Genomic DNA, 26088 nt, shown 5'->3' with positions numbered 1-26088 from the left:
TGGTGCTAAGAAGACCATCTGCTATGTCAAATTGAAGTTAAGACTTGCATGAGTCAAGAGCACACACGGCAGATACCTAACCTGCCCTACTATCTTTGACCCCTATTATTTTTCAAAAAATTTTAAAAACAATTTTTAACATACTAGTTTTACTAGGCACAAAAATACTATCAAAGGTGGCCAGAAAGATGTATAGGGGTTTTCGTCTTCTAGCGTGCTAAATCAGTTCAATCCCTAGGACCACATGTTTCCCCAAGCACTCAAGCACACACCTAGAAACAGCCCTGGAGCACTAACAGGTGTAGCACAAAAAAATTAGCTACACAAAAATGATGGGGAATACTGTAAAACCCTATCTAGAAATATTAGACTGAAAGGGTGTGTCAGTACCACAAAAGGGGCAGACTCCTGCCAAGAACTGCAACTAAAAAAATAACTAAGTGGGGCTGGAGCCATAGTACACCAGGTAGGGTGTTTGCCTGGCACAAGGCTGACCTGGGTTCGATTCCCAGCATTCCATATGATTCCCCCAAGTTCCTGTATGAATTCACATTTACCCTGCCAGTCCCATAAGATGACTGGTCACACTTTCGTCAGTTGATCTCTGTATGGCTTCAGCACTCAGGAATTATTCCTGGTGGTTCTCAGGGGACCATATGAGGTGCTGAGGGTTGAACCAGGGTCTGCTACATGCAAAACAAGTATCCTACCCACTATACTATTGCTCTGGCACCTGCACGGATTCTGAACCAAACTTTGATATCCTGAACCTCGGGGTAGCTGAGGAACCTAGGCTGGGATAATATTTAACTATGGGTGGGGGGTGGGCAGACAGGAGATAGCTCAGAGAACAAGAACACACTCTGCATTTGGGAGCCCTGGGTTCCGTCTATGGCATCACATGGTCCCCCAAGCAGAGTTGAATGTGTCCTCCCCACCCCTCCAAAAAAAATTTCATGGGGCTGGAGTGATAGTACAGCAGGTAGGGTGCTCACCTTGTACATAGCTGACCCAGATTCAGCCCCCAGAAACCCCTATAGTCCCCTGAGCACTGCCAGAAGTAACCCCTAAGAATTTCAAGGTACGGCCCCAAAACAAAAAGCAAATAAAATTGTATCAGTCCCAAAAATATGAGTAGCCTGCACCAAAATACTGCATTGTCTTCATCATAAAAATAAATCAAAGGGACTGGAGCAATAGCACAGCAGGTAGGGCATTTGCCTTGCACGTAGCCAACCCGGGTTCAATTCCCAGCATCCCGTATGGCCCCCTGAGCACCACCAGGGGTAATTCCTGAGGGCAAAGCCAGGAGTTAACCCTTGTGCATCGCCAGGTGTGACCCAAAAAGCAAAAGAAAAAAAAAAAAGCAAAGACAAAACAGTAGATAAAAGCAGAAAGATTTATCAAAGTAAAAGCCCAGGAGGGGGTTAACTAAGACAGATGAGTACGCATGGAGGGTAGCATCAGGGTAGTATGACTTGGGCATTGCTAAAACTGCACCTGGGTACAGGTTTTATCTACTTGTTCTAATGATACAAGTGTCGGGGCTGGAGCGATAGCACAGCAGGTAGGGTGTTTGCCTTCACCGACCCAGGTTCGATTACCCGAATTCCATATGGTCCCCTGAGCACTGCCAGGAGTGATTCCTGAGTGCAAAGCCAGGAGTAACCCCTGAGTATCACCGGGTGTGACCCAAAAAGAAAACACAAAACAAATGATACGTGCCATTAGCATCTCATTATGCAGCTAAGAGGTATGTGAGTTGATATGTACTTGGGGGCTTAATGTGGAGAAAAGTGAAAAAAAGGCTGGGGTTCCGTTCCCTGAGCAAGGCTTGAATTGGGTTTTCAAGGCCCTCTCTGGATTAGGTTGAATGGCTCAGGGCCTCGAGGGCTTTCGTCGCTGCATAAGTGAGCCCTTTCTGTGTTTCAGAGCACTTCTCCCACACAACTACAACCCTCAGTTTGAACCTACAGTTTCTCTTCCTGAGCAAGTATGTAACTGCTGGAGGAAGATGAAGAGGGCCTTTTCTTTTTTTTTTTTTTTTCTTTTTGGGTCACACCCGGCGATGCACAGGGGTTACTCCTGGCTCTGCACTCAGGAATCACTCCTGGCGGTGCTCAGGGGACCATATGGGATGCTGGGAATTGAACCCAGGTCGGCCGCGTGCAAGGCAAACGCCCTACCCGCTGTGCTATTGCTCCAACCCCAAGGGGGCCTTTTCTTAAATGCAGGCAAAGTAGCTTCAATTTGCTTCAGAGAGTGACTGAATATTCAGTCCTCCAAGAAAATCGTAAAGCAGGTCTGTCTTTCACCCTCCTCTGTTTCATTCTAATCCCTTCAAGGATAAAAATCTGAAGGGGGGGGGGAGGCAGGGGGCATAACCCAGTTGTGCTCAGAGCTTACTCCCGGCTCGGCTCGGGGGACCATATGAGGTTCCAGGGATCAAATCTTGGTCAGTCATGTGCAAGGCAAGTGCCTGACCTGCTATACTAGGCTGCGCAGGCCTGATGGTGCTCAAAAGCTCGACTCACCAGGATTCACACATGTTGCCTTGGGGTGTTCAAGCACCATCTGGTTGTACTGCTTGAGTAGCGTCTCTGTGATGCTCACTCAGGGCACACTCCCAGCCAACCAATGTGCTCGAGCACACATCTTTAAGTGAACTTGTCAATGGCAGCTGGCTGAGAGCCAGAGATCACACTCTCAGAGATCACACTCTGGTAAAGCCCAAGGATCACTGGGACATTTGGTACATGTGGGCCACACCAGAAATCAAACAGCCTGTGATTGCAAGGCAGGCACTTGGTAGGGTGGGGAGGAGAAGGCACAGTATCTTGGGGACCACTCCTGGCAGTGACTGAGTTACCATGCAGCATGAGGGATAAAATCTGGGTTTCCAGGGACCAGAGATAGTACAAAAGGTAAGATGCTTACCTTGCATGCAGCTGACCAGGGTTCAATCTGTGGTACCCCATATGGTCCTCCTAACCCCAATGGGAGTAGTCCTCAACACAGAACCCAGGGGTAGCCCCGAGCACAGTCAGATGTGAAAAAAAATTGGAGATTCCAGTATGCATAGCATTTGCTCCAGCCCTTCAAACTATCTCTCCAGACCCAAGATAGCTGTTGTTTGACCACTACATTAAACCCTGGGCTCCCGATTTCTTGTTACTTTTTTAACAGGGGCAACACCCACTGATTCTTGGTCTTGTGTTTCAGGATGGGGGCCAGCAATGCTAGAAACCACCAAAGATATACCTGGTGGTACTCAGGGGACCATGCAGTGTCAAGGATCCAATCCAGGGACTATCACATGCTGGCCATGTGACCTACCATATCCAGCCCTGGGTCCTTGTTTTTAAATCTTTTGAATAGATTGTCTCCATCTGTCTTCATTATTCTTGTATTACCAGGAGCTGGGGGGAGAATGGAATTGGAAGTTAGTGGGGCTTTGTGGGTTTTTTTTAATGTTTTGTAGTACAAAAGGTCAAGGCCTCATGCATGCAAGGCATACCCTCTTGCTGAGCTACGTTTCCAACCCCTTGTCTGCTAATGCTAACATCTGTATCAGTTTAGAATTAGTTATTTTTGTTTGAAAGCCAAAACCAATCGTGCTCAGGGCTTACTCCTGACTCTGTGTTCAGGAATCACTTCTAGCAGTGCTCAGGAGACTGAAGAGGATGAATGGGATGCATGCAAGGTGAATACTCTACCTGCTATACTATTGCTCCGGCCCCTATAGTTTTAATTTTTTCAACATGAGTCAGCATTTCTTCCTTCACATACCTATTATTAATCGAATGGTAAAAATTATGAACTTTACTTTCTCAATCACTGTATCAGTGCCATCCTGCTGTTCACTGATTTGCTCGAGCTGGCGCTAGTAACGTCTCCATTCGTCCCTGTCGCGTTCAGGGTCAGGGGAATGAGGCCCATTATTGTTACTGTTTTTGGCATATTGAATATGCCATGGGTAGCTTGCCAGGCTCTGCCGTGCAAGATTCTGCATTGCTCTTTTCTGGGAGCTTTGTTTTATTATAGTCTCTGGATCTGGGCCATTGATGAGATCACATGGCACTGAAGGGGTGGGGAGGGAAGTTTGTGGGTGTGACTGCCAACCAACTGGAAAAAGGGGGATCTGGGTGGAGGCCCAGTCCCGATCCGAGCAGCTTGGAGATCTCAGCCACAGGTCCCGCATACCAGCGTGTATGCAGGTTGGAAGATCAGTGTCACTGTCATCCCATTGCTCATCTATTTGCTTGAGCAGGCACCAGTAACGTCTCCATTGTGAGACTTGTTAGTTTTGGGCATGTTGAATACGCCACAGGTAGCTTGCCAGGCTCTGCCGTACAGGCGAAATACTCTCGGTAGCTTACCAGGCTCTCTGAGAGGGGTGGAGGAATCGAACCCAGTCGGCCGCATGCAAACGCCCTACTGCTATGCTACTGCTCCAGCACAGGTTGGAAGATAGGGGTTTTAATTAAATCCTCTCTGAAAATATATCTGGTTTTCTTATGTATCCCAACCACTATTATGAGAGTTTCTCAATACTGGATAATTTTTATTTAGTTTGATGTTGGGGCACACACACTGTACTCAGGACTTACCTCTCCTGGCTCTGTGCTCAGGGGTCATGGGGCTCAGAGGACCATATGTGGTGCCAGGGAACAAATCCAGGTTGGCTACGCGCAAGGAAAGCACTAATATCCATTTAACCATCTCTCCAGCCCTTATGAAACTTCTTGGGCTTTGTCTGCTGAGTCAGTTGGAAATACTTTAATTTTGTTTTCATAATTTGGCATGTCGAAAACTAGTGCTCACTCTAAAACTGTTTAGATTGAGGTAAGACCCTGAGCCCACTGGGAATGATCCCTGAGCTTAATCCCTGAGTGCAGAGCCAGGAGTGAGGCCCTGAGTACTGCCAAAAAAACAAAAAACTAAAGATTTGGCTGAATTATCTTTCACTGCCTGGTGGATAATCAGGGTTTTCTCCTCTGGCCATCATCTACAAGCTCTACTCCCAGCTCACCTCTGATCTATTCCCAGGCACTGTTTTATCTCGAGATTTTATCTTGGCCTCAGGGAGTTTCCTAATTCAAGGGCAGATCAGCCAGTTCTCTATTCAACACTGGAAAGACAGACATCAACAGGCATTCAGGGTTTTCAGTCTGACATTCTCTCAAGGAGAGGTTGAACCAAGAAGAAAGCAGCAACTCTTAAGTCTTCCCAGAAATTTCAGGCCACAAGGCAAACTTCCAGAACAGAATAGGGGGCTGGATCAATAGCACAGCGGGTAGGGCGTTTGCCTTGCACACAGTCCACCCGGGTTCAATTCCCAGCATCCCATATGGTCCCCCAAGCACCACCAGGAGTAATTCCTGAGTGCATGAGCCAGGAGTAACCCCTGTGCATCACCAAGTGTGACCCAAAAAGAAAAAAAAAAAAAACAGAATAGAGAGAGGCCTGTAGTGACAGGAAATCAACTTTATTTTGGGGTCAAACCTAACAGTGCTCAGGGCTTATTCCTGGAGGGGCTGGGGAAGCATAACAGATGCTGGTGATTGAACCAAGGTCAGACACCTGCAAGGCAAGTGCCCTACCCACTGTACAATATCTTGGGCCCCAGGGCTTACTCCTGGCTCTGTGCTCAGGGGTCACTCCTGGTGGGGCAGAGAGGACAAGTTTCAGAGTTAAAAATTCCAGAGGACCATTGACCCATCTGGGCAGGGCCCACATTTGAGTCTTGCCTTCAGAATTCTTACTAGGCTCTCACAGTTATAGCCTAGAGAGGAAAACAGCCCTCTGGGAAAGCCTCCATTTAAATTTCCTTTAAGATATTGAGGCCAGACCTGGTGATGCACAGTTCTTGTTCCTGTGTTCAGGTGTCACTCCTGACAAGGCTCCAGGGACCATATGGTACCAGAGAGATTGAACATGGGTCACTGGGTACAAGATAAGTACCTTATCTGCTATACTATTTCCTCCAGCCTGAGTCTTTTTTGTTTTTAGGCCATATCCAGCAAAGCTCAGAGATTACTCCTGGTAGCACTTGGGGACTATAGGGATGCTGGGGATTGAGCCCAGGTCAGCCTTGTGCAAAGTCTGGCCCCCGAAAGAGACCTTTATTCATTTATTCATTTATTCATTTATTTATTTATTTATTTATTTATTTATTTATTTATTTATTTATTTATTTATTTATTTATTGCTTTTTGGGTCACACCCGGCAACGCACAGGGGTTATTCCTGGCTCATGCACTCAGGAATTACCCCTGGCCTGGCTCATGCACTCAGGAATTACCCCTGGCGGTGCTCAGGGGACCATATGGGATGCTGGGAATTGAACCTGGGTCGGCCGCGTGCAAGGCAAAAGCCCTACCTGCTGTGCTATTGCTCCAGTCCCAAAAGAGACCTTTTTTAAATATCTGGAGATTTATCCTTTTTTCCTTATAATGCCTGCCCTCCAGGTAAGCCATTTTACCTGAATTTTAAGCATACAGGGAAATTTTGTTTTGTGGCCACATGTCCAGCTGTGCTCAGGGCTCACTCCGGTGGGCTCAGGGGACTGCATGGGGTACTAATTAACCGGGTCCAGTGGTGTAAGGCAAGTGTTCTACCCACTGTACTCACAGGCCCAGAGCACAGAAATCCTGAACTCAAACTCAAGAGAAACTGGGAACCATTTCCTCCCCTCACAGCCTATTACCACCTCAGTTGGGCTCTTGTATGACAATGGAGATTTACAGCAAAAGGACCAAAGTCTCAAAGCCAATTTAAAGAGTCTCCAGGGGTAGCCAGCACAACAGTGAGCTAAAATGAGGCCACTAGAGGGACTAAAGCTTCTGAGACCAGAAAAAGTAAACAGGAAGGAGAGCCTCGTTCAACCAGAAACATGTAAAAGCTCACTATACTATATCCGGGATCTGGAGTTCTTTCCTCTACCAAACTGGATGCTCAGCTCATCTCCACTCAGAATCCACTGAACTAGGCTGGCTCCCTCCCCTTCCTCGGGAAACTCTCTACATGGTGCATTGGGGCAGAGTTTTCTTCTCAGCAATTACTATACTTATTTATTTTGCCTGTTTTGCTGGTTACTCATTTGTAATTTTTTTTTTTTTTTTTGCTTTTTTTTGGGTCACACCCAGCAATGCACAGGGGTTACTCCTGGCTTTTCACTCAGGAATTACTCCTGGTGGTGCTTGGGGGACCATATGGGATGCCGGGGATCGAACCCAGGTCGGCCGCGTGCAAGGCAAACGCCCTACCCGCTGTGCTATCGCTCCGGCCCCTCATTTGTAATTTTTAAAAGTACTTTTGGTTTTGGGGCTGGCTACACCTGGCTGTTACTCACTTACTCCTGGCTTACTTCTGGCAGTGCTCAGGGGACCATGAGGTGCACACCTGCTCTACCTTGTCTCTAAGTCCTGGTTGTTCCAGGAGAGGGCTAAATTCAATTCCTGTTACTCCATCTTGGGCAGATATGGTAGCTTTCACTGTTGTTGCTGTTGCTGTTGTTTTTGGGGGCCATCCCCAGCAGTACTTCGGTGGTGTTGCCTGCCCAATCTTCACAGATCACTCAGCAGTGCTCAGGAAACGAGATGCTGTAGAGCAAGTCCAGGTCCCTCACAAAGCATGCACTCCAGACTTCAGCCACCGCTGCTATTTTTGTGGAAAGTTTCCCCATAATTATCCAGGGACTCAAGGTGTATCCCAGCAGTAGTTAGCCCGGTTGTGTAGGTCTCCTAGTTCAATATAAGGCTGGTTTGATGTGGTGCTAGTCACAGTATTCCATGGGACACCGTAATAGTGGTGCTGTGCAGGATACCACGAGGAACTTGGGGCTTTCTGAAAGCAAGGCAGTCTGGTCCACTGAGCTATCTTCCTGGCCCCTATTTTGCTACTTGGGAATAGACACTTTGGAAGTTTTTCAACCTATCTTAAACAGATGGTAGAAAGCAGTGTTCTATACAAAGTACCATGAGGACAATCTGCCCCAACAAAAAATGATTCTAAAACATGACTAGTTGATCTTCCGATTTTGTACCATCTCCAACTGCTTCTGCATTTCATTTCAGTAAAATTTTTAGGGTTAACAAGTTAACTATCAGGTCCACTGGAATGAGGTATAGTGGCTGGAAGTGTGGCTCAGTAAGAGTTCATGCCTAGCAGGTCTGAGACTCATCTAGGATCAATGGGGTGGGAAAAGCACAAACTAGCCATTGGCTCAAAATTTTCATGAATTTTATTTAGGGGTCAGGTGCTACACCCAGCAGAGCCTGGCCAAACCCTGGCACCATGGTCACCTGTGGCAATGCTCAGGGTGACTAAGAAGGGTGCAGAGAACCAAACCAGCCATCTACCACATTTAAGTGCCTTAATTTGGAGAAGGCATGCGAAATAGTGATTAGACAAGCTTCTGTAAAAGAATGTTATCCTAGAAACAGGGGCCAAAGTAATAGAGCAAGTAGGGTGCTTGTCTTGCACACAGCCAACCAGGGTTCAATCCCTAGCATCTCTATGGCCCCCCCAAGCAGCGCCAGATTACTTCTGAATGTAGTCAGGAGTTAATGCCCAAGCGTGACAATGTATGGCCCCAAAACAAGATTACTCTAGAAGACAATTAAAAATAAAAATCTTGACATGCCACTCACACTAATGAATTTGTCAGCTACACAAATCTGCTTAATTCCAATTCCCAAGTATAACTGGGTAACCAGTTATACTGCACATTTTATACTGATCATAAACAGATTAAAACAAAACACTCAAAAGTTTTGAGTTTGGGATTTGGGACAAGTAATTTTTATCTTGATTTAAATTTGACAAACAAGTATCATTTTGGGGAAAAAAATGACCATCAACAGAAAAGGAGAATGGGAAAACATGTAGCTTTTGGAAATGGGAAAAAGTAGCTTTTTCATTCATGGTGTTAAGACAGCATTTCATTCAAGGCAACTTTCACAGAACTTCCCACTATTCCTGTCAAATTACCTACTTCCAGCAAACCGCTAATGTTTTATTACCTTTTCTGCTTGATCACACAGCAAAGTTGGCACCTTCTGCTTATATTGGTCTGACAGAACTTGTGTCAACTTATTTAATGAAAAGGAGTTATCTGCCTGTTCCTTAGATTCTAACAATCTAGGGGCTGAAGACAGCGGCTAAGGCACTTGCCTTACACACAGCTGGGTCTGATTTGATCTTGAACAGCACTTGCCCTCCGAGTGAACAAAAGTCATGAAGGAGATTGTTCAGTCACCTCTTATGCAGGCATGAGCCAGAATCAAATCCCTGTTGCAGAACCCAGTTGTAGTATCTGTTATCAAGAATGTGTTTTTGACTTTAGGCCACACCCTGCAATACACAAGGGCTTACCCTGGCTCTGCACTCAGGAATCAGTCCTGGCAGGGTTAAGGGACCATCTGGTATGACAGGGATAAACCTGGGTAGGCCATGTGCAAGGCAAGTGCCCTACTTGGCTCTTCTTTAACTCTGGCCCCTCTTGTCAAGAATTTCCTGCCACGCTGTAGCCAGGTGAGACTGCATTCAGGAAATGTACTTCCCCTCTTAGCTTGTGTGAATTACCAGTGATCCCCAGTGAGCATTACAAATGTTAAGAGTACCAACCCCCTGCACGTCACAGCCGCCTACTGTCCCCCAGAACAGGATGACAGAGAAATTTCTATGTAATTAAATTCTATGGATTCCTACATAGAAGCAAAACCAATACAAAATATCCATCTGGTTTTAAAATGTCTTTATTAAAGACAAGTAAGCTGTTCATTCCTCTTTATCCTCTTCCTCACTGGTCTGCTGGACAGTTCACCTGATCCTGCCAATTAAAAGACATAATTACTCCAAAAACAAAAACTGAATTATACATTTTTTTCCAACAACGTTATCAATCAGGGGCACATGTTTTACATGCAGGGAGTACAAGTTTGATCCCTGGTGAAAGTGCTCAGGAAGTACTTTAGGCTGCACATTAAGGCCACTGAGCTTCCTCACTAGCCCAAGTTTACCCAATAAATTATAGCTGAATAAGTATGTAGTCAATGGTAATAGTGGATTTTGTTAACTCATGCAAGAAAATAAAACTGGAGTACCAGATCTCTTACACGCAGTAATATAGGAAAAACAAAACCACATGCCTTACCCGCTGTACCTAAGAGAGCACACAGCGGATAAGGCACTCTGCCTTGTAGGCAGCTGACCTGGTTTCAATCCCTGACACTTAGATGGTTCCTTGAGCCTGACAGGCGTGACTCAAGCACAGCACAGAGCTGGAGTTAAGCCCAGAGTATAACCAGACATGGCCAAAAAAAAAAAAAAAAAAAAAAAACACCCAACTCCCAACTCCACAAAATGGTGCCACCTTCCTAAACTAATCTGCACCAAACTTATGTCCAAAAATGCACATTTTGGTAACTCTACAGAAACTTTCATTGAGACAGACTGTCAAAAGTACAAGTGGGACAAGCCAACCTGGCCACTGAGTCACATCCCTGGCCCTAACATTGTACTGAGGTCAGTTACATAGCCGATTGCATATTGATTCCCAGATTCCAGCAATGCATACTGGAGTTCCCTTAAACACTGCAAGGGGCCATAAGCCCTGGACATAAAAGTTCGAGCACAGTTGAAAGTGACTCAAAAAAAAAAAAAAAAAAGTATGAAGGTAAATATTTTCTGAAGTAATCAGCACCATGATGTTTAACAAAGGAGACAAATACTCAGTGTTGATTCTATTCCTGGCAACTGCTTGATTTCCCCAGAACGGTGCCAGAAGTAGCTGTCCAAGAACTTCCACTTGTACCCAAACATGTAACAAAAAACTAGCACCTTCCCCTTATGTATAAGCCACTCCTGCTGTGTACCATTCCTATTTATATTTTGAAGAATGATTCTTTTACTGGATGTAACGTAAATCATCAGAATAATACCGGTTAAGACTACTTAGTGACCAAGGAAAGCTGAGAACTAGAACTCCTTGCCTCACGCAAACCATGTCCTCCATCCTTTAACCAGCCCTGGTTTCTCTGGAACTCAGCTACATTCCAGCAAAAATAGCAGCTGAACGGTCTCTTAAAATGGCCAAAACGGGCTGGAGTGCTAGTACAGCGGGTAGGGTGTTTGCCTTGCATGCGGCCACCCGGGTTTGATTCCCAGCATCCCATATGGTGCCCTGAGCACCGCCAAGAGTAACCCCCGTGCACTGCCAGGTGTGACCCAAAAAAAGCAGGGGGGAAAAAAAAACAAACAGGGTAAAGAGATCGCTTTTTATAGGACTAGAGTGTATTAATTTACCTGTGAAAGGCAGAGTTGGACCTACATTTTAACATGTTATGGACCTCCCAAAACCACAGTACTGAGCAACATTGAATCATTGGGTCCAAGGACAAAACTATTTGACCCACACAGCTAAATATTTCAGAAGTGGTACCTAAGGCCACTGAGCCTGCTGAGAACTGTCAAACTTTTTCACACACAAACTTTAAGTTAGGGTCAGAGATGTAGCTTAGCCATAGAGAAGCACTAAGAACTCACTCTCTGGCCAAAAAAAAAAAAAAAAAAGGCGGGGGGGTTGCGAGGGGAATGCCAATCCTTCACATAGATGATTTGCATCATATTTTTAAAGCCACTTTTAATGACTCCACCATACAACAGAAAACTTCAAATGGTTGGGCCAAACCAAGAGGCAATGTCTGAGTGCTGAACCAGAGAGATAATACAGTAGGTCAGTCACTTGGCTTTGCACATGGCTGACTCAGGGCACCCCATATTGTCCCAAGGAGTGACCCTTGAGCACAGAAGCAGGAGTAAACCCTAAGCACTGCTGGGTATGGCCCCAAAAGACTATGAAAAGCTGTTTCCTGCATCAGAAGAAATAGGGCGCTTTCCTTTCCTGCTGCCAGGTTCACCCAAGGCTGCCAGTAATAAGCCCTGAGTACAGCTGTGTAGGTCCCTCCAAAAACCTTCTAAATATCAAAAACAAAAATGAGGTAAGTCTCACAGTTTTTGTAGTACCCAAGAATCCTCTGAAAGAAGTTAACAGACTGAATCACCTTACTTACCGAGACACTCCCACAATCTAACAAGTCGTGGCTTTCGTTCTTGGTTGGCTCACGCTGTATGATGTCTTGAGAATAGATATCCACCTATCATTAAAAGCCAGAAGACACAGTTAAGGCACTTGCCTTGCAAGCAGCTGAACTGAGCTTGATCATTGGCACTGCATATGGCTCCTCGGAGACAGGATTGACACCCCCTCCTCACCAAAACATCATTAAGGAAACTTACTTCAAGTGAAATGAGTACTCCATCAGCCAACATCAATTATTCTCACCTAAAGAATAATAATCAAAAGTTAATATAAAAGACAAGGGCATGAAGGTTTGAAAATGCTAATTACAAAACTTAAAAGAATAAAGCCCCAGAGACAAAGATTGGGGGCAAATTACAGCATTAAATAAAAAAAAAAAAGGAAGAAACTTCATGGGGAGGTGGGGGTGGGGAGAATCTAAAATTACACTTACATAACAGACACCTGAATTAAAATGAAGCTTTTTAAATACAAAAGCCTAACTGATATTTTTCACCAGTCTGAGCACAATAGTTTGACTGCAATCCAAAATATACTATCCCTTATGTGAAGGTATGTGACAACGTTCACCTCCCCCAGTGAGTTTTAACAGGCTCTTTTCATGTAAAAGCACATACCCTGCTCCCCATTCAAGTAGATCTTCCATTCCAGGCAGACTGACCACCTTTTGTAGGAAATCTTCCAAGAGTGCCCTCCCCGTTCCACAGTACACAACACTGCAGTTGTTATCCTATTTGTCTCATTCACTCCCTCCTAAGTTTTTTAATTAGGGCAGAGAAGCTATGCCTTATCAGGAACAGCAAGGAAGCCAAGTTTTTCTGAGGGAGAAAACATCGACCTTCACTATTTTATGCCTGGCAGGGCCACAGTGCACAAAGACCAGAAAGATCAGGTTTTTCTCTCTTCCCTAAGTATGAGTTATTGCCAAAGGTGTATGCATAGTGTTTCTTGTTGCACGTGTACCATCCATAAGGGATACTATATCGTTTTGCATTCTTTACCCATCCTCCAGATTATCCTAATCTGTATCCAATCCTACTTTTGCCCTCCTAAGGAAATCTTTTCAGCACTGGTGTTCAAAAGCAACATTTTCATGATTGATGATATACCAACAACTGTGGGATTTCCACAGTTGAATCTTTAAAATTGCCAATCATTATCTAGCAGCAATGACAGATGATAGCAGCAGTCAAATCCTCTGAATTCTAATAGGCAGCCATTTGAGAACTGCCCAAGCTTAAAGATCACTGAAACATTATCAGCTAAAGCCAAAACCAAGTAAAGGCCCAGAACAAACATCCCAGCTTTCTAAGACCTGTCTAAAATCATGGGAAGGCAGTATATGCAGGACTGTGGATCTTGTCACTGCAGCTGACAATGATTAACAATAGGAGACATGCAACCCCCATTAAGGTAAAAAAGTCCAAAACTAGTCACACACATCTCTGTTGGGGAAATGAGACTATCACGCATTCTTGTAGGTTTGCAGCATTATTTTGAATAGCACCCATTGCATTCATCTTTCAGAAAGCACCGGTGGTATCTGTTCCAAGGGCCTAACAGTACGAAAATGCATTCTGGCATCACATCTCTGAACCTCAGACAAGTCTCTTTAAAAAAAGAGTAATTTGGGCTTTTAAGTGCAAAGATTATGAAATACAATGCAAGCACCTCAGTATAGTGTTACTACTGTAACCCATTTTTCCCAGCTTTTTGACTGAATGTTTAAAAAGAAAAAAAAAACCTTCACTAATACCAGAAATTGTAGCTACATACAAATTAAGACTAGTAGGAACTGACTTACGTCACAGGTTTCTCATTTGAAAGTGCAAATGCCTACTCATCTTGAAGAATAAAGCAAAATTACCCCCACCCCAATGATGTCCCTGAAGTCCGTATTTTGAGAAGATTGCTCAAAATTATTGCCCAGACATTAACCTAAATTTTTATTTATAAACACATCAATAAATTACGGCAGCAGAGCAGGCCACCGATTTAATAAATTATGCACAGGAAAACCCCATCAGGGTTATATGCCAATTTAGTGACAATCATGTCACCAAGAATTGTTTCATTTTCATCATGTACTAAGAACTAAACTAGTAACCAATTGCTCTTTCACTGTCCAGAAGAGTAAGACTTGCTTAAATGGACTATATCTTTAAGTATAAATCTGTCCCCAACACTTCTGAGAACTGCTTACCAAAGAACAAGCTATGTGTTTTGATGCAATGAAGAAAATTCTGTCATGAAGCATTTTCACCAGCATTTATGCAAAGTAAACCAAAATTTCCAGTTACAGAGCAGAGAGCATTCATACATGAAAGCTGTTTTTCATGCATGCTAGGTACAATTCAGTTCAGAGACCAAGTTAGGTTGAATTGGGGTCTGGAACAACAGTTGATGCAAAGCTTTAAGTCCATAGCAACAAAAGGTGCTGTAGAAGACCTATACATGTCTTAGTAATTAACTTAGTCATATCCCTGAAGCTAACGTAACTAATATCAAAAGGCTACTCTGAACATTTGTAATTATCTTTAAAAAAGAAAAAGCAAAACAAAAGAAAAAAAAAACAGAAAAAAACAAAAACGACGAAGTCTTATGATTGGGAAATTGATTCCCAATGTATATGGTCAGGAAATTAGACTCCCAATACGTACGGTTGGGAAGTTGATTCCCAATACGTAGTCAGCTGTAGGCAAGGTAAACATGCCACACCACTTTCCCCAGGTTTAGAATATAGACATATTGAGACAAATCACAGAACTTGAACTACTCACATTAGATTCCCACCTAAGCCCAAGGTAGTAAACAAAGGTGTTCCCATGGAGTCCATTTTTTAAACCACATTACCAAAAACTTGCACTTTAGTCACTCAACCTACAGGGAAAAAAAATTACAACATTTGCATTCTGAAATTACTGATAAATTGCTGACCTGTGCGCAGATCAGTTTGCTGCAAGAGACTAATTATCACATGCTTTACAGTCCAGTGTCAAAGATACTAAAAGCACTGATTCCAATTATGGTTTGGTTCCCTCCCCCCACACCACTGATATGTTCCATGTTATCTGCCATTATAATACAACTACAGAAAACCACACAACTGAGTCAAACATACCAAAGAATCAAGTTTGCACTTTTTAGCTGAGAACTGCAACAGTACTGAATTCTGCCTGACAAATTACAGCTCTAAACCCAAACCCACACAGTTTTGATAAGCTAACTTTACCATAGAAGTGTTAGGTGCTGCACTGTAATTTCATTGTCAGAAGTGTGATGTCAGAATGCCCACGGAATAAAAGTACATAGCAAGTCACCAAGTTAGATTATATTGCTTGTTACCTACCTGTATGCAGTCGGCAATGAGAATCTTGGAGCAAGCAGGAATACTACATCCGGGTCCTAATGTCCATTGCCATTTGCGGTACTACGTTCCTCACAGTTACGCACTGCAGAAATGCTGGCTAAACGCAGTTATGTAGCAGGCCACTACTTTTTATAGTGCATAATTGCAGTCCACGAACACCAGAAAATATTCTGCCACAACTTAGTGGCTTGCCCAAGAGAAGCCAAGTATATCTGAATTTTATCTGCCATTATATGCCACTTATTAAAATTGCACAGGCGTAACATTACAATTTCCCAATTCTGTTTATATTAGTGGTATACAACATCTAAAGAGTGGTGGGTTTATATATACTTGTATGAGTTTAATGTACTAAGCAGAGGATTATGGTTTCACTAAATACTGTGAGCCATGGAGTTAAGAGCTTGTAAGGTACATCATTAAAATACACTGTGGTCTCCTAAGAGAAGGCATTTTTAAAGATTAGGAGGAATACAAAACATCTGCTTTCCTCTTAAAATTATGAGAGAAAGTGAAGAGGGAGGAAATGGGGTCAGGTGGTTTCTTTCAATGAGAAAAATGACTGAAATGCTTCAAAGGTATTATTACCTTCCCCTTCCCACCCAAAGTTCCTTACCAGCTTCAGGAAACTACTTTTTAAGATCATTTCAAATTCACAATAGACTAAAACTATCATGTACACTGCAAGACTTATTGAAAGTCTATGAGCTTACAAATCCTCAATGCATTGCTGGTTTTCAGTAAGCCAAAAATTAGTTAAAACTGACCATTATGTTTGCTAAACATACATTTAGCAATTCTACAGCCCACAGAGAAGGCTATCAAAAAGCCACAACTTTCAGAAAATTATCCATTAAAATCCTTCACCACTCTTCAAAGGTACATTACTACCAAAAGCTCATTTTAGGGGCCTGTGCCAGCATCCCTTACATAGAAAGGCATGTAATCTGAAAAATAAACTGAAACATTAATTTTATAGGCAGATTTCCCCATTTCCCCACCAGCCCCCCCACCCACACATTCACATTCACCCTCTGCGGGTGTCCCATGAACACCCTTTATTATTTGTGGAGTCCCTACCATACAATTCAAATTGCAATGGACTCCCTTTTATAAAGACCCTTGTTTCCATAAAGAAAATCTTGTATCACCAATTAGGACCAAACTTCCTCATAGATGTATTATGGTAGAACTACCCCATATTTCCAAGTGTCTTGGTTAATATAATAAATTATGAACATTTTCTAAATAGATTCCCCCTTAATCATCGCACCATATACCTGTCACACCACCAAAAATTTGGTGACATGCCATATGCTCCACTCCACTAGTATTTAACTTAATTTATTACTCAGTTTGCTATGCAGTAAGTGCTCAATTGTCTTCAACAAAAGGTCTCCCTTTTACTCAGGCACCAAACTAAAACTTTAACATTTTAGCAAAGTTTGATTTGAAATTTGCTTTTGCCAATTGGCACCAAGAATAGCAGTGAAAAGAGGAAGGACACATTCCTTATAGGCACAAATTTGGAGATATAACTAAGAACAAAGCCAAGCCATTTCACTTTACTTATTTTTAAGGAATTTCTTCCTCTGCTAGCATATTTACACTAGGAAAGCAAGTTCCCACTCTGTACTAACAGACAAGTAACAATCATCTTAAGTCAAAATGTCTCATTCTAATGGAAAGAGATTCAATGACATTGACAAACTGACAACACCATCAAAATACTCCAAAGCTTGATGGTGTAGATATGGTGGGGAAAATAAGATACTTGTACTGCGTAACAGTACAAGGGTAATCTATTCTTGAAGTATTAATCCCTCAAGATTTAGTGCTACTATGGAAAATGATCTTACCAAATTTATACCAAAAATGATTATGTAGTAACCATATTTGTTGTTGTAATCACTAGCTCCTAGAAAAGTAGATTTCTATAGCTCTACAAACTTATCTAACACAAACAGTACAAGGCAACATAAAAATTACGAAGTGCAATTGTTACACTTAATGCTAATCTATTTTAAGGTTACTAATCTTTCACTTTCAGACTGAACTCCGTATCTTTATAAATCGCTAGAAGTAATACATGAAAAGACTTCATGTTTAACAATCTTTTAATTCAAATGTGAAAGTTCAATACAAGCCATTGGTAGGGCTTGGGACTTGTTCTTTAAAAAAAAAAATAAAGAAAACAATGGAGGAATGCAACAAAATCTTTCCATTTTTTTCTTCAAAAACTTCCAAGAAAAGGATAGATCGTAGTAGTGCCATCAAAGATTCATTTAGTCATACCCACTCTCTCCCCCTACCAAATAGTCTTACAGCCAATTCCATCATCTTAATACACATTCCTAAATGAAGAGTTACAGTTCAGCTTTGCTTACATAACCATTTAAAAATAGCACCGGCTTCCTATAATGCCAAACAAATCAAATCAAACTACTTCAATATGCGTTTCTTCTTTTTAAAACAAGGGGTTCTTATTTGTAGAAAGCAAACTTAGCCTACAAATACATTTCCCGAAAATGGCAAATGCCATTCAAAGGCCTAGACAGTCTCATGCTTTCAAGTGAAATACCTATAGCCTAATGTGCATAGAAGCATGAATGGCAAAGTTGAAGATCAATATTATAACTATTTTTCTATTTATTTGAAGCACAGTAAAAAAAAAATTGGTACACTTTGGAAATTCAGTGGCACAAGGTACACTGCCATAACTTGAGGGACATTATACAGTTTAAAAAAAAAGGAAATAAAAAGGAAAAAAAATCCTGTTTCAAACACTGCATTACATAATTTTACCTGCCCAAACAGACCATTTACAAATATTAGGTCAATAAACTAACATCCATAAAAAGGTAGCTTTCTTACTAAAATGCAAGAATTTAAAAGATTGGTATCTAAACAAGAAGACAAAAACAAACTGGAATGAAAGCCTAGGTATCACATCTAAAATCGGGGTTTTTTGTTTGGGCCTTCATACTCTTCTCTCCCTCTACCATATCCTGCCGGAGTTCCGGGCCCCATTCCTCTAGGACCCTGTCCACCCACAGGTCCCGCACCTCCCTGCCCAAAGCGCTCAGTACGCTATTGGAACAGTAATTAACAGTTCATTATATGTAGTTGATGTCCATGTGTGTTAAGTAAATATTTTAGAAGGTTCCGTAGTCAACGTTCGTCGATACAATCACCAATGAGTCGATCCACAGGTACCGGGAACATAGAAAGGAAAAAAGGGTAATTTGAAAATTAGTTTACGATAATACATGCCTTGTGGTATGTTCCCACTTGAGCCATTCTCATACACCTGTTTCAAAGAACAGATCTTCCCTGTAGTGCTAGAAAATTTAAGAATTAGTATAGATGTGAAAACCCATTCCAAAATGAGTTTTAAGAAATTTCACATCAGATTAACCCACTGAAAGGCTTAGAATCTTCTCACTTTCAAGGACTGAACAGGAAATTAATTTCCAAGTAAGCCTAACAAGCCCAACCGACAGATCCAATTCACTCAATGAAGTGACAAAGACCTACTCACCAGTTAGTGGCATGTGCTGCATAAGAAACCTTGTGCTTTTCAAGATCATAAGACACATCTGCTAAAGTTGCAGAAATCTTAAAAGGGTCAAAGTTTTAATAAAATACTACCAAACTACAAAAAGAAAAAGCATAAGACTAACACATTTAGTCACTTAACCGGCACAGTAACTCATTTAAAGTGTTGCCACATTCGCACATGTACCACCTTCAAAGCCACCACTATATAACCGGAGACAATTATTTCACAGTACTATTCTGTGTTCTAACAGAATATACAACCCACCCAAGTAACAGTCCAACTGTCCCCCACCCCACCTCACACCCCAATAAGGTCTTTGAAAAGTTCACTTAACTGTGACTCAGTTTTGGGTCTTTCCCAAACAACATTACACCACGCCTAAGTTACTGCAATAAAGCAGTGACTTCATTATTTCACCTAGTTTTTGGTAATCCTAATCTGAGAATCTATTCAAAACAGAAGGCCCCTCTGTAAGAAGATATGCAAGCACAGCAGCCTCAACTATCAAATTCCATATAAAGAGCAGTTACTAAATTACTCCAAAAAATAAAAATAAAAAAATGGCATCAGGATTTAAATGTTCCTATACACAATTTATAAACATGTGTTCTACAAAATACGAGATTCCAAAGACTAAACTCAGCCTTTATAAACTTGTTTCCTAAATCCTAAAAATTTTTATTAGTGTTTAGTGCACTGGTTCTTTATGTCATTATCTCAAAAAGGCCAAAACGGCTAACTTATGAATTTATTTCACAACCCTGTATGATCTTAGAATCCAGAAGCTACCTATTTACATGAAATACATAATCTCTACTGTGGGAACATTTGTCAAGTTAGCATTTACAAATCTGCTAAAATACCTAAAAAGTTGCCTCTTAAACCAACCAAAATGTTGCCCACATTTTTAAAATTAACTTTGAAGAAATCCACTATAAACCCCAGCGATATTAATTCTCAATAGCTCCAAATAGATTTTAAGTAGGTGAGGCCCCATACACTAAGTCCTTCTATTTGTAAAAATGAACCTACTGAACCCACTACAGCTTTTCTCGTGCCAAAAGACTGCATTAAGGGTGTACCAATAAAGGTTCAATTCAGTTGTGATATTTTACTCTTCTCTAAACCCACCTCTAAAACCAATAACATTCCATTCTCCTAAGGATTTTTATAGTCCTAAGAGCAACTCAGACCAATCTCTTAATTCTTCTAAAGCATTCTGACAGATTATATAACTAAAACATGATAGCATCAAGAAGATTCAGATCAAATGCACACAAAGGGTATGCTTAAAATTGATTGTTGCTACTCTGTAGCAAAAACAGATGTCAGTTTACTTTGTAAAGTATACCTACAGATAGGCCCAACAGATGGGAAACAGGCCCAACAGATGTGGGAAACGACGAGTCAAAAGACTAAACAATTCCCCTTTTGTGTATAGTCACACCAAATATATATACATCACTAGAACATGCCTAAAACTAAGAGCTACATACAAGTTTGATTCTGACTTATGGCAACTACCAGCTTAAAGATTTGAGTTTGCCATTTGATTACTCTATCTCGATGTAGAATAATCAGATTCATTATATCTACATTATCTAGTATTTGGATTGCCATGCACTAGAGGAGAAGTACACAAGCAATATAATGAAAGCAGCACCTAAATCTACTTATTGCCAAGGAAAACTCCACATACCGCTAAAGCATTAACATTGACTTCTCAGTGGCAACCGCATCTTTAGGTTACCACGGAGTTCTTCTATGTTGCCAAAGTATTTCTCAATATTACAATTTACATGATAGGGGAACTAAAGAAGTCCAGCCACCTCCTTTGAAAAAACAAAACAAAACAAAAACACACACACAAGTGGTGAAAGTAAGAATTTCCTTTGTACTAGGTCCCATTGGATACATTACCATGTCACTTCCCATCATGGAACCACTCATTGTTGCTGGTGGAACGCCAGGGTTAGCTTCATAACCTATGCCACCACCACCACCTAGAGGTGGAAATTTCTGGCCTCCTGAACCATAAGGATCTAGGAAATAAAAATGCTCATTACAACACAACCACAACACTGTTCTCTAATGATATTGCAAATTTTATGTCATGCTTACCTCCCATGTTCATTGCTCCTCCACCACCCATTCTCATGTCTCTCTCTCTCTGAAAGAAATATAAGCCTTTAATGCACCTGTACTAAGTCCATACTAAGTATTTTTCAGGGGAAAGGGCGAATTTGGCTTTTGGACCACACTTACTGCTGCCTGTGTTTGGAGGACCACATGATACTGAAATTGCACCTGATCAGCTGCATGTAAGTCAAGCGCGCCCTACCCACTGTACTGTATGTATGGCTCCACTCCCATTATATAATGCATTCTAGAGTACAAACTTTCCAAAAACAAAATGTGTACATAGACACACACACCCTGCCCTAAAGGACTGGAGCAATAGTACAGGGGGTACTTGCCTTGTATGCAGCTGACCCTGATTCAATTCCCAGCATCTCTTGATTCCCCCCACCCCCGCACTGCCACACAGTAATTGAAAGTAATTGAAGAGCTAGGAGTTAAGCCCTAAGCATCCCTGGAGGTGGCCCCCAACAGCAACAAAATCCCCAAAGGGGACAGATAGCACAATAGTTAAAGGTGCAACATTATTAAGATCCCCGTGCTGAGAATTCAGTGCCAAGACTGCACTGCCTGTTATGGCCCAAATTCCTCTCCCCCATTCAAGTAACAGCCTGGGGGAATGTGGGTCAATGGACAAGTCTTAGGGATGTAATTCAGCAGTAAGCACTTGCTTTACATGTGAGAAGCCCTGGATTCAATCCCTACCACTGACACCACTCCTGAAATATGAACCCTGTACTGTACCTTCAAATTTTGTGTGTTAATTCCAACTAGATTACCAAGCTTACTTACTGGATCCATGTAGCCCATTCGGCTATAACTTTCCTCTCTTTGGCGTCTCATTTGTTCTTCCATCTCACGTTGTCGTATCATCATTTCCTCTTCCCTTCTACGTCGTTCTTCTTCTTGCCTGGAAATATTAAAGCATGTAAAACAAAGTCCTTCACAAGAAAACCTGGTGATTTCAGCACCTAAACAAAAAGTTCTAAAAAATGAAGCATAAGGATAACCGTATGAGCCATTGTCAAAAGCAAATCTTAGTATTAAATTCAGCTTCTCTGTACTTCATCTTACTCAACTACATCAAACAGCATCTGTTCAACGTCAGTGTAAATACAAAGGTTTAACAGAATTTTACCTCAATTGCATTTCTTTACGCTTCTGCATTTCTTGATTGTGAAGCTCTTCCATGCGTCTTAATTCTTCCTGGCGTCTCATCAGATCTGAATATGGAAATTCATATTGCATTCAGTACCACTAAGCATGCCCCCCCCATTATTTTGTTTTAAAACAAAAAACCCCAAGCCTCCAAGCTTGAAACAGTTTAATCCTATCAGAAAAACTCAAAATGAGTTTTTACCTTGCCTCAGAAGATTTGCTTGATGCTCATGGTAAGCATCTTCCATTTCACTTTCCAACTTATCTTTTGCATCTTTCATGTTTTTTTCAACTTGCTCCCTTTGCTGCTTTTCCATTTCATCCAAGGACTTCCACCGCTGTGAATATTCATATTCAAATGTGCCATGCTGAGCAAATCGAGGTGGTGTTTCTCTTTCCCTGATAATAAACACAAACCAATTTGTGGACGCACAAGAACACTAGTGACCCTATAAGTTTCTCTTCCTGGCCTAGTACACTTGGAGGTAATAAAAGAAAATGCAAAACCACTTTGGTTTCACATATAATTATGTTAACTCCCAAGCAATTCCCAAGTGCAGAGCCAGCAGTAACCCAGGGCACCACTAGGTACAGTCCAAGTCAAAAAAAGTTAACTATCTTTCATTACAATCTATGTTTCTTTCAGCCAAATTCTTATCCAAGGAACACTTTTTCCATTATCAGAAAACTTGCTCCCATGTGGAAAAAAAAGTAGAGTAACCACTGGGTGTGCACCCCTCCCCAAAATAAAAAGACACCCACCCATTATGCATCTATTATAAGCAAAGCAAAGGTAATGAAACAAACTATTTCAGAAAATACTTTAAGACTTGTGTAACAGTTTTACATCCTGAGTCTAAATATTTTTTTCTGGCATAATATTTTCAAAAAACTTAAAATATTTACAACTTTATTACAACAAATTTTCATTACACTTTAGTTAAAAGCTGCCAAAGCATAATCAATCTTACTTTTGATACATTGGATTCTTCTGTGCAAGTTTTTCAGGAAGACCGTCTTCATCATCTAACTGTTCAAGAGGTTCCACGATAACTGGTCGAGGAGTTCTATTAACAAAAAATGGTTTCAGCTGAATTTTGACAGTTTTATTCTAGTTGAGCTAACAAAAATTATTAAAATAAAGGCAAAAACTTACGTGGTCAATAAGAAAACCCCTTCACTGCATCTTTCAAATGCTTTTCTTGCTGCTGGTTTAGAAGCAAATTCCACTATGCCTTTGCCTGTAGATCTTCCACGATCATCCACAATTACAACTGCCCTTTCAATGGGACCAAATTGGCTGAAGGCTTCTTCCAACAGTTCATTGGAAACATAGGGTGACAGATTTCGAACAGAAAGGGCGGCAGCATGTGTGGCAAAGCGAACTCGTAGCTGTCTACCTCTCATGGGTGTATCATCAAGTTCAGCTTTAGCGATTTCAGCTAAAGCTCTAGATTCCTGAAATCAGACACAAGCATGTTTAATAAATAAACTCAAAATCGCCTCTGAAATTGCCCGAATAAGCCTACTCCCACTGTTACTCCCTAGCACCTCCCTTAACATTATTCAAGGTAGGTGATTAAACCCGATTCACCCACTCTCACCCCTCCTTTCCTCTATACCAACAATTAAAAGCACTTTGCAAAAAGGAAAAAAAAAATTCAAGACCGATTTATTCCGTTTAAAGGCCAATATATCTATATTAAAAAGAAAAAAATATTTAGCAAAACCCAAACAGCAACTCACAAGCTTAATAAATCCGAATCCTTTGCCTTTGTTGATGAAAACTTCTCCTGGTTCTCCATATTTAGCGAATAGTCTTTTAAATTCATCCTCTGTGATATCAGCGGGCAGATTGCCAACGAACAACCGGCATCGCTGCGTGTAAGTTTTTTCTCCAGGCCTCCTCAACAGAGACAAGTTGGCTTTGAACCCCTAGACGGAAGAAAAAGTCTTTTTCAAAGACAAGGCGAGGAGGCGGAAGCCCGGTACCGGCACTCCGCTTTCCCCACACGTCGTCGCCAGGGACACTGGGCTGCTCCTGCGCCACGCTCCCGGCCCAGAACAGCCTCTGGCACTCGCCAGGGTCCCAACACCGGGCCGCCCCGACAGCAGAATACTCGGGGGGCGGGCGTGCGGGCATTCCGGAACAGGCCGGCTGCCGGCGCCCTGGGGAGCCACTCACCCGCGCCCCCCGAAACAAAGCAGAACCGGAAACGCGAGGAAACGACCCGAACCCCGCCGCCGCTCCCGCCCGCCCCGCTGCTCCCCCGCGGCTGCCCGGGACGCTTCCGCTCCCCAGCCATCCCCGGCCCCGGCCGCGGCCCCCCGCCCCGCCCCGCCCGCGCGCAGGCGCCCTTTCCGGCCTCCGACAAAATGGACGCCCCGGAGGGGGGAGGGGGCGGGCGAGGGGGCCGCCGCCATCTTAGGGAAACGGACGCGCCGCGGCGGGCGCGCTCACCTCGGAATCCGAGATCTTCTCCTCGCTGCGGCCGCCCGGGCCCCCGGGAGGGGGCCCCTGGTGGTGCTGCTGGTGGTAGGGCGGGTGGTGCTGCCGGCCCCCGCGAGGCTCGCCGCCGCCACGGTGCGGCGGCTTCGGGTGGCCGCCCGGCCCGCCCAGGCCCGGGCCGCCGCCGGGCTTCGGCCCACCCGGCATCTTGCCGCCTTTGGGGCCGCCGGGGCCCGGGCCCTGCTTAGGCCCGGGGCCGGGGCCGGGCCCCCCCGTGGGCGGAGGCGGCGGGCCCGCGGTCTGCGGGGGAGTAGTGGGGACCCCGCCACTGGGAGGCGCCGGCGGGGGCGCCCCCGGGGGCGCCGCGGAGACCGCGGGCGGTGGGGTCGGGGTGGGGCCGGGCCCCGTCGGGGCCCCCGACGTCGGCGGGGTGGCCGGGGGCGCCGAGCCCGAGGCCGGCGGGGCGCTGCCGACTCCGGGCGCCGAGCCGGGTCCCGGCGGGACGACGGGCTTGGACGAGTCCTGGGGCGGCGGCGGCGGCTGCGGGTGCGGCGGCTGCTGGTGCGGCGGCGGCTGGAGCGGCGGAGGCTGCTGCGGCGGCGGCTGTTGCGGCGGCGGCTGCTGCTGCTGTTGGTGTGGCGGCGGTGGCGGGATCGGAGGCTTGGGGCCGCCTCCGACCGGGCCGGGGCCCATGGGTCCGCGGTTCTGATTGAGGCCCATGCCGGGAGGCGGGGAGCGGAAGTCGTGGAGACCTCCGCGGCCGCCGCCGCCTCCTCGCCGGTGGAAGCCGCCGCCGCCACCGCCGCGGCTCCGGAACCGATCCCGAGACATGTCTGTGGTCAAGGGGCGGTCAAGGCAGAAGCGGAGAAGTCGCTCAGGGAACGTGGAGGCCACCTTGCTTCCCACAAGATGGCGGATGACACAGGCGGCCTGCCGCCTTTGTCCTCTTCTTATATAGGCCTGCCGGAATGGCTCCGCCTACTTTTCGATCAGTAGCTCCAAGAGCCAATTGCAAGTGCTGTACTTGATGACGCTCAGTTACGAAGAATTAGCCATTCCTATTGGTTTTTGGTGAGAGGCGGGAGGCATAGCGGGTGACGTTTCCTTTGGACCAATGACTGTAAAGGGAGTTGGCTGCAAGCTACTGTGATTGGCTGGGAGATATTTGAATGGGTACGCCAGTACAAGTTTCCCGTGGAAGCCGATAGCCAAGGTCCTATCAGCTCCTGGGGAGAGCAGTTAGAGGTCCTTCTTTTTAGATTTCCTCTATGGTCAGTTTGCTGGTATCCTTTACTGAAAAGAAC

General features: G+C 43.8%; 1 protein-coding gene across 2 annotated transcripts; it reads right to left on the bottom strand.

Moving 5' to 3' along the window:
• Nucleotides 1–9743: 9743 nt before the first annotated feature.
• SFPQ (splicing factor proline and glutamine rich) lies at nt 9744–25722 on the bottom strand. Of its 2 annotated transcripts, XM_055139697.1 has the most exons (12): nt 24797–25722; nt 24082–24270; nt 23492–23793; nt 23307–23402; nt 22538–22734; nt 22316–22400; nt 21970–22087; nt 21160–21208; nt 20959–21080; nt 12304–12349; nt 12078–12161; nt 9744–9835 (listed from the first exon to the last, which is right to left on the bottom strand). In XM_055139697.1, the coding sequence occupies exons 1-10, from the start codon at nt 25613–25615 to the stop codon at nt 12326–12328; spliced, it is 2001 nt and encodes a 666-aa protein (XP_054995672.1). In that variant the 5' UTR covers nt 25616–25722; the 3' UTR covers nt 9744–9835; nt 12078–12161; nt 12304–12325. The 2 variants fall into 2 exon arrangements, with proteins under 2 accessions (XP_054995672.1, XP_054995671.1); XM_055139696.1 differs by lacking the exons at nt 9744–9835; nt 12078–12161; nt 12304–12349 and adding an exon at nt 17576–18566.
• Between the last annotated feature and the right edge of the window lie 366 nt (nt 25723–26088).

Source organism: Sorex araneus, chromosome 5, assembly GCF_027595985.1.
Source record: "Sorex araneus isolate mSorAra2 chromosome 5, mSorAra2.pri, whole genome shotgun sequence".
NCBI lineage: Eukaryota > Metazoa > Chordata > Mammalia > Eulipotyphla > Soricidae > Sorex > Sorex araneus.
The sequence above is the reverse complement of the archived record's forward strand: the minus strand, read 5'-3'. Positions and strand labels throughout refer to the sequence as shown.

Excerpts from the sequence above, each read along its gene's own strand:
- SFPQ (XM_055139696.1), bottom strand. The coding sequence starts at position 25,615 with ATGTCTCGGGATCGGTTCCGGAGCCGCGGCGGTGGCGGCGGCGGCTTC. Across the intron at positions 23,794-24,081 it reads GATTCGGATTTATTAAGCTT|GAATCTAGAGCTTTAGCTGA; the intron begins GTGAGTTGCTGT and ends GTCTGATTTCAG. Across the intron at positions 22,088-22,315 it reads CGTAAAGAAATGCAATTGAG|GCAAGAAGAAGAACGACGTA; the intron begins GTAAAATTCTGT and ends TAATATTTCCAG.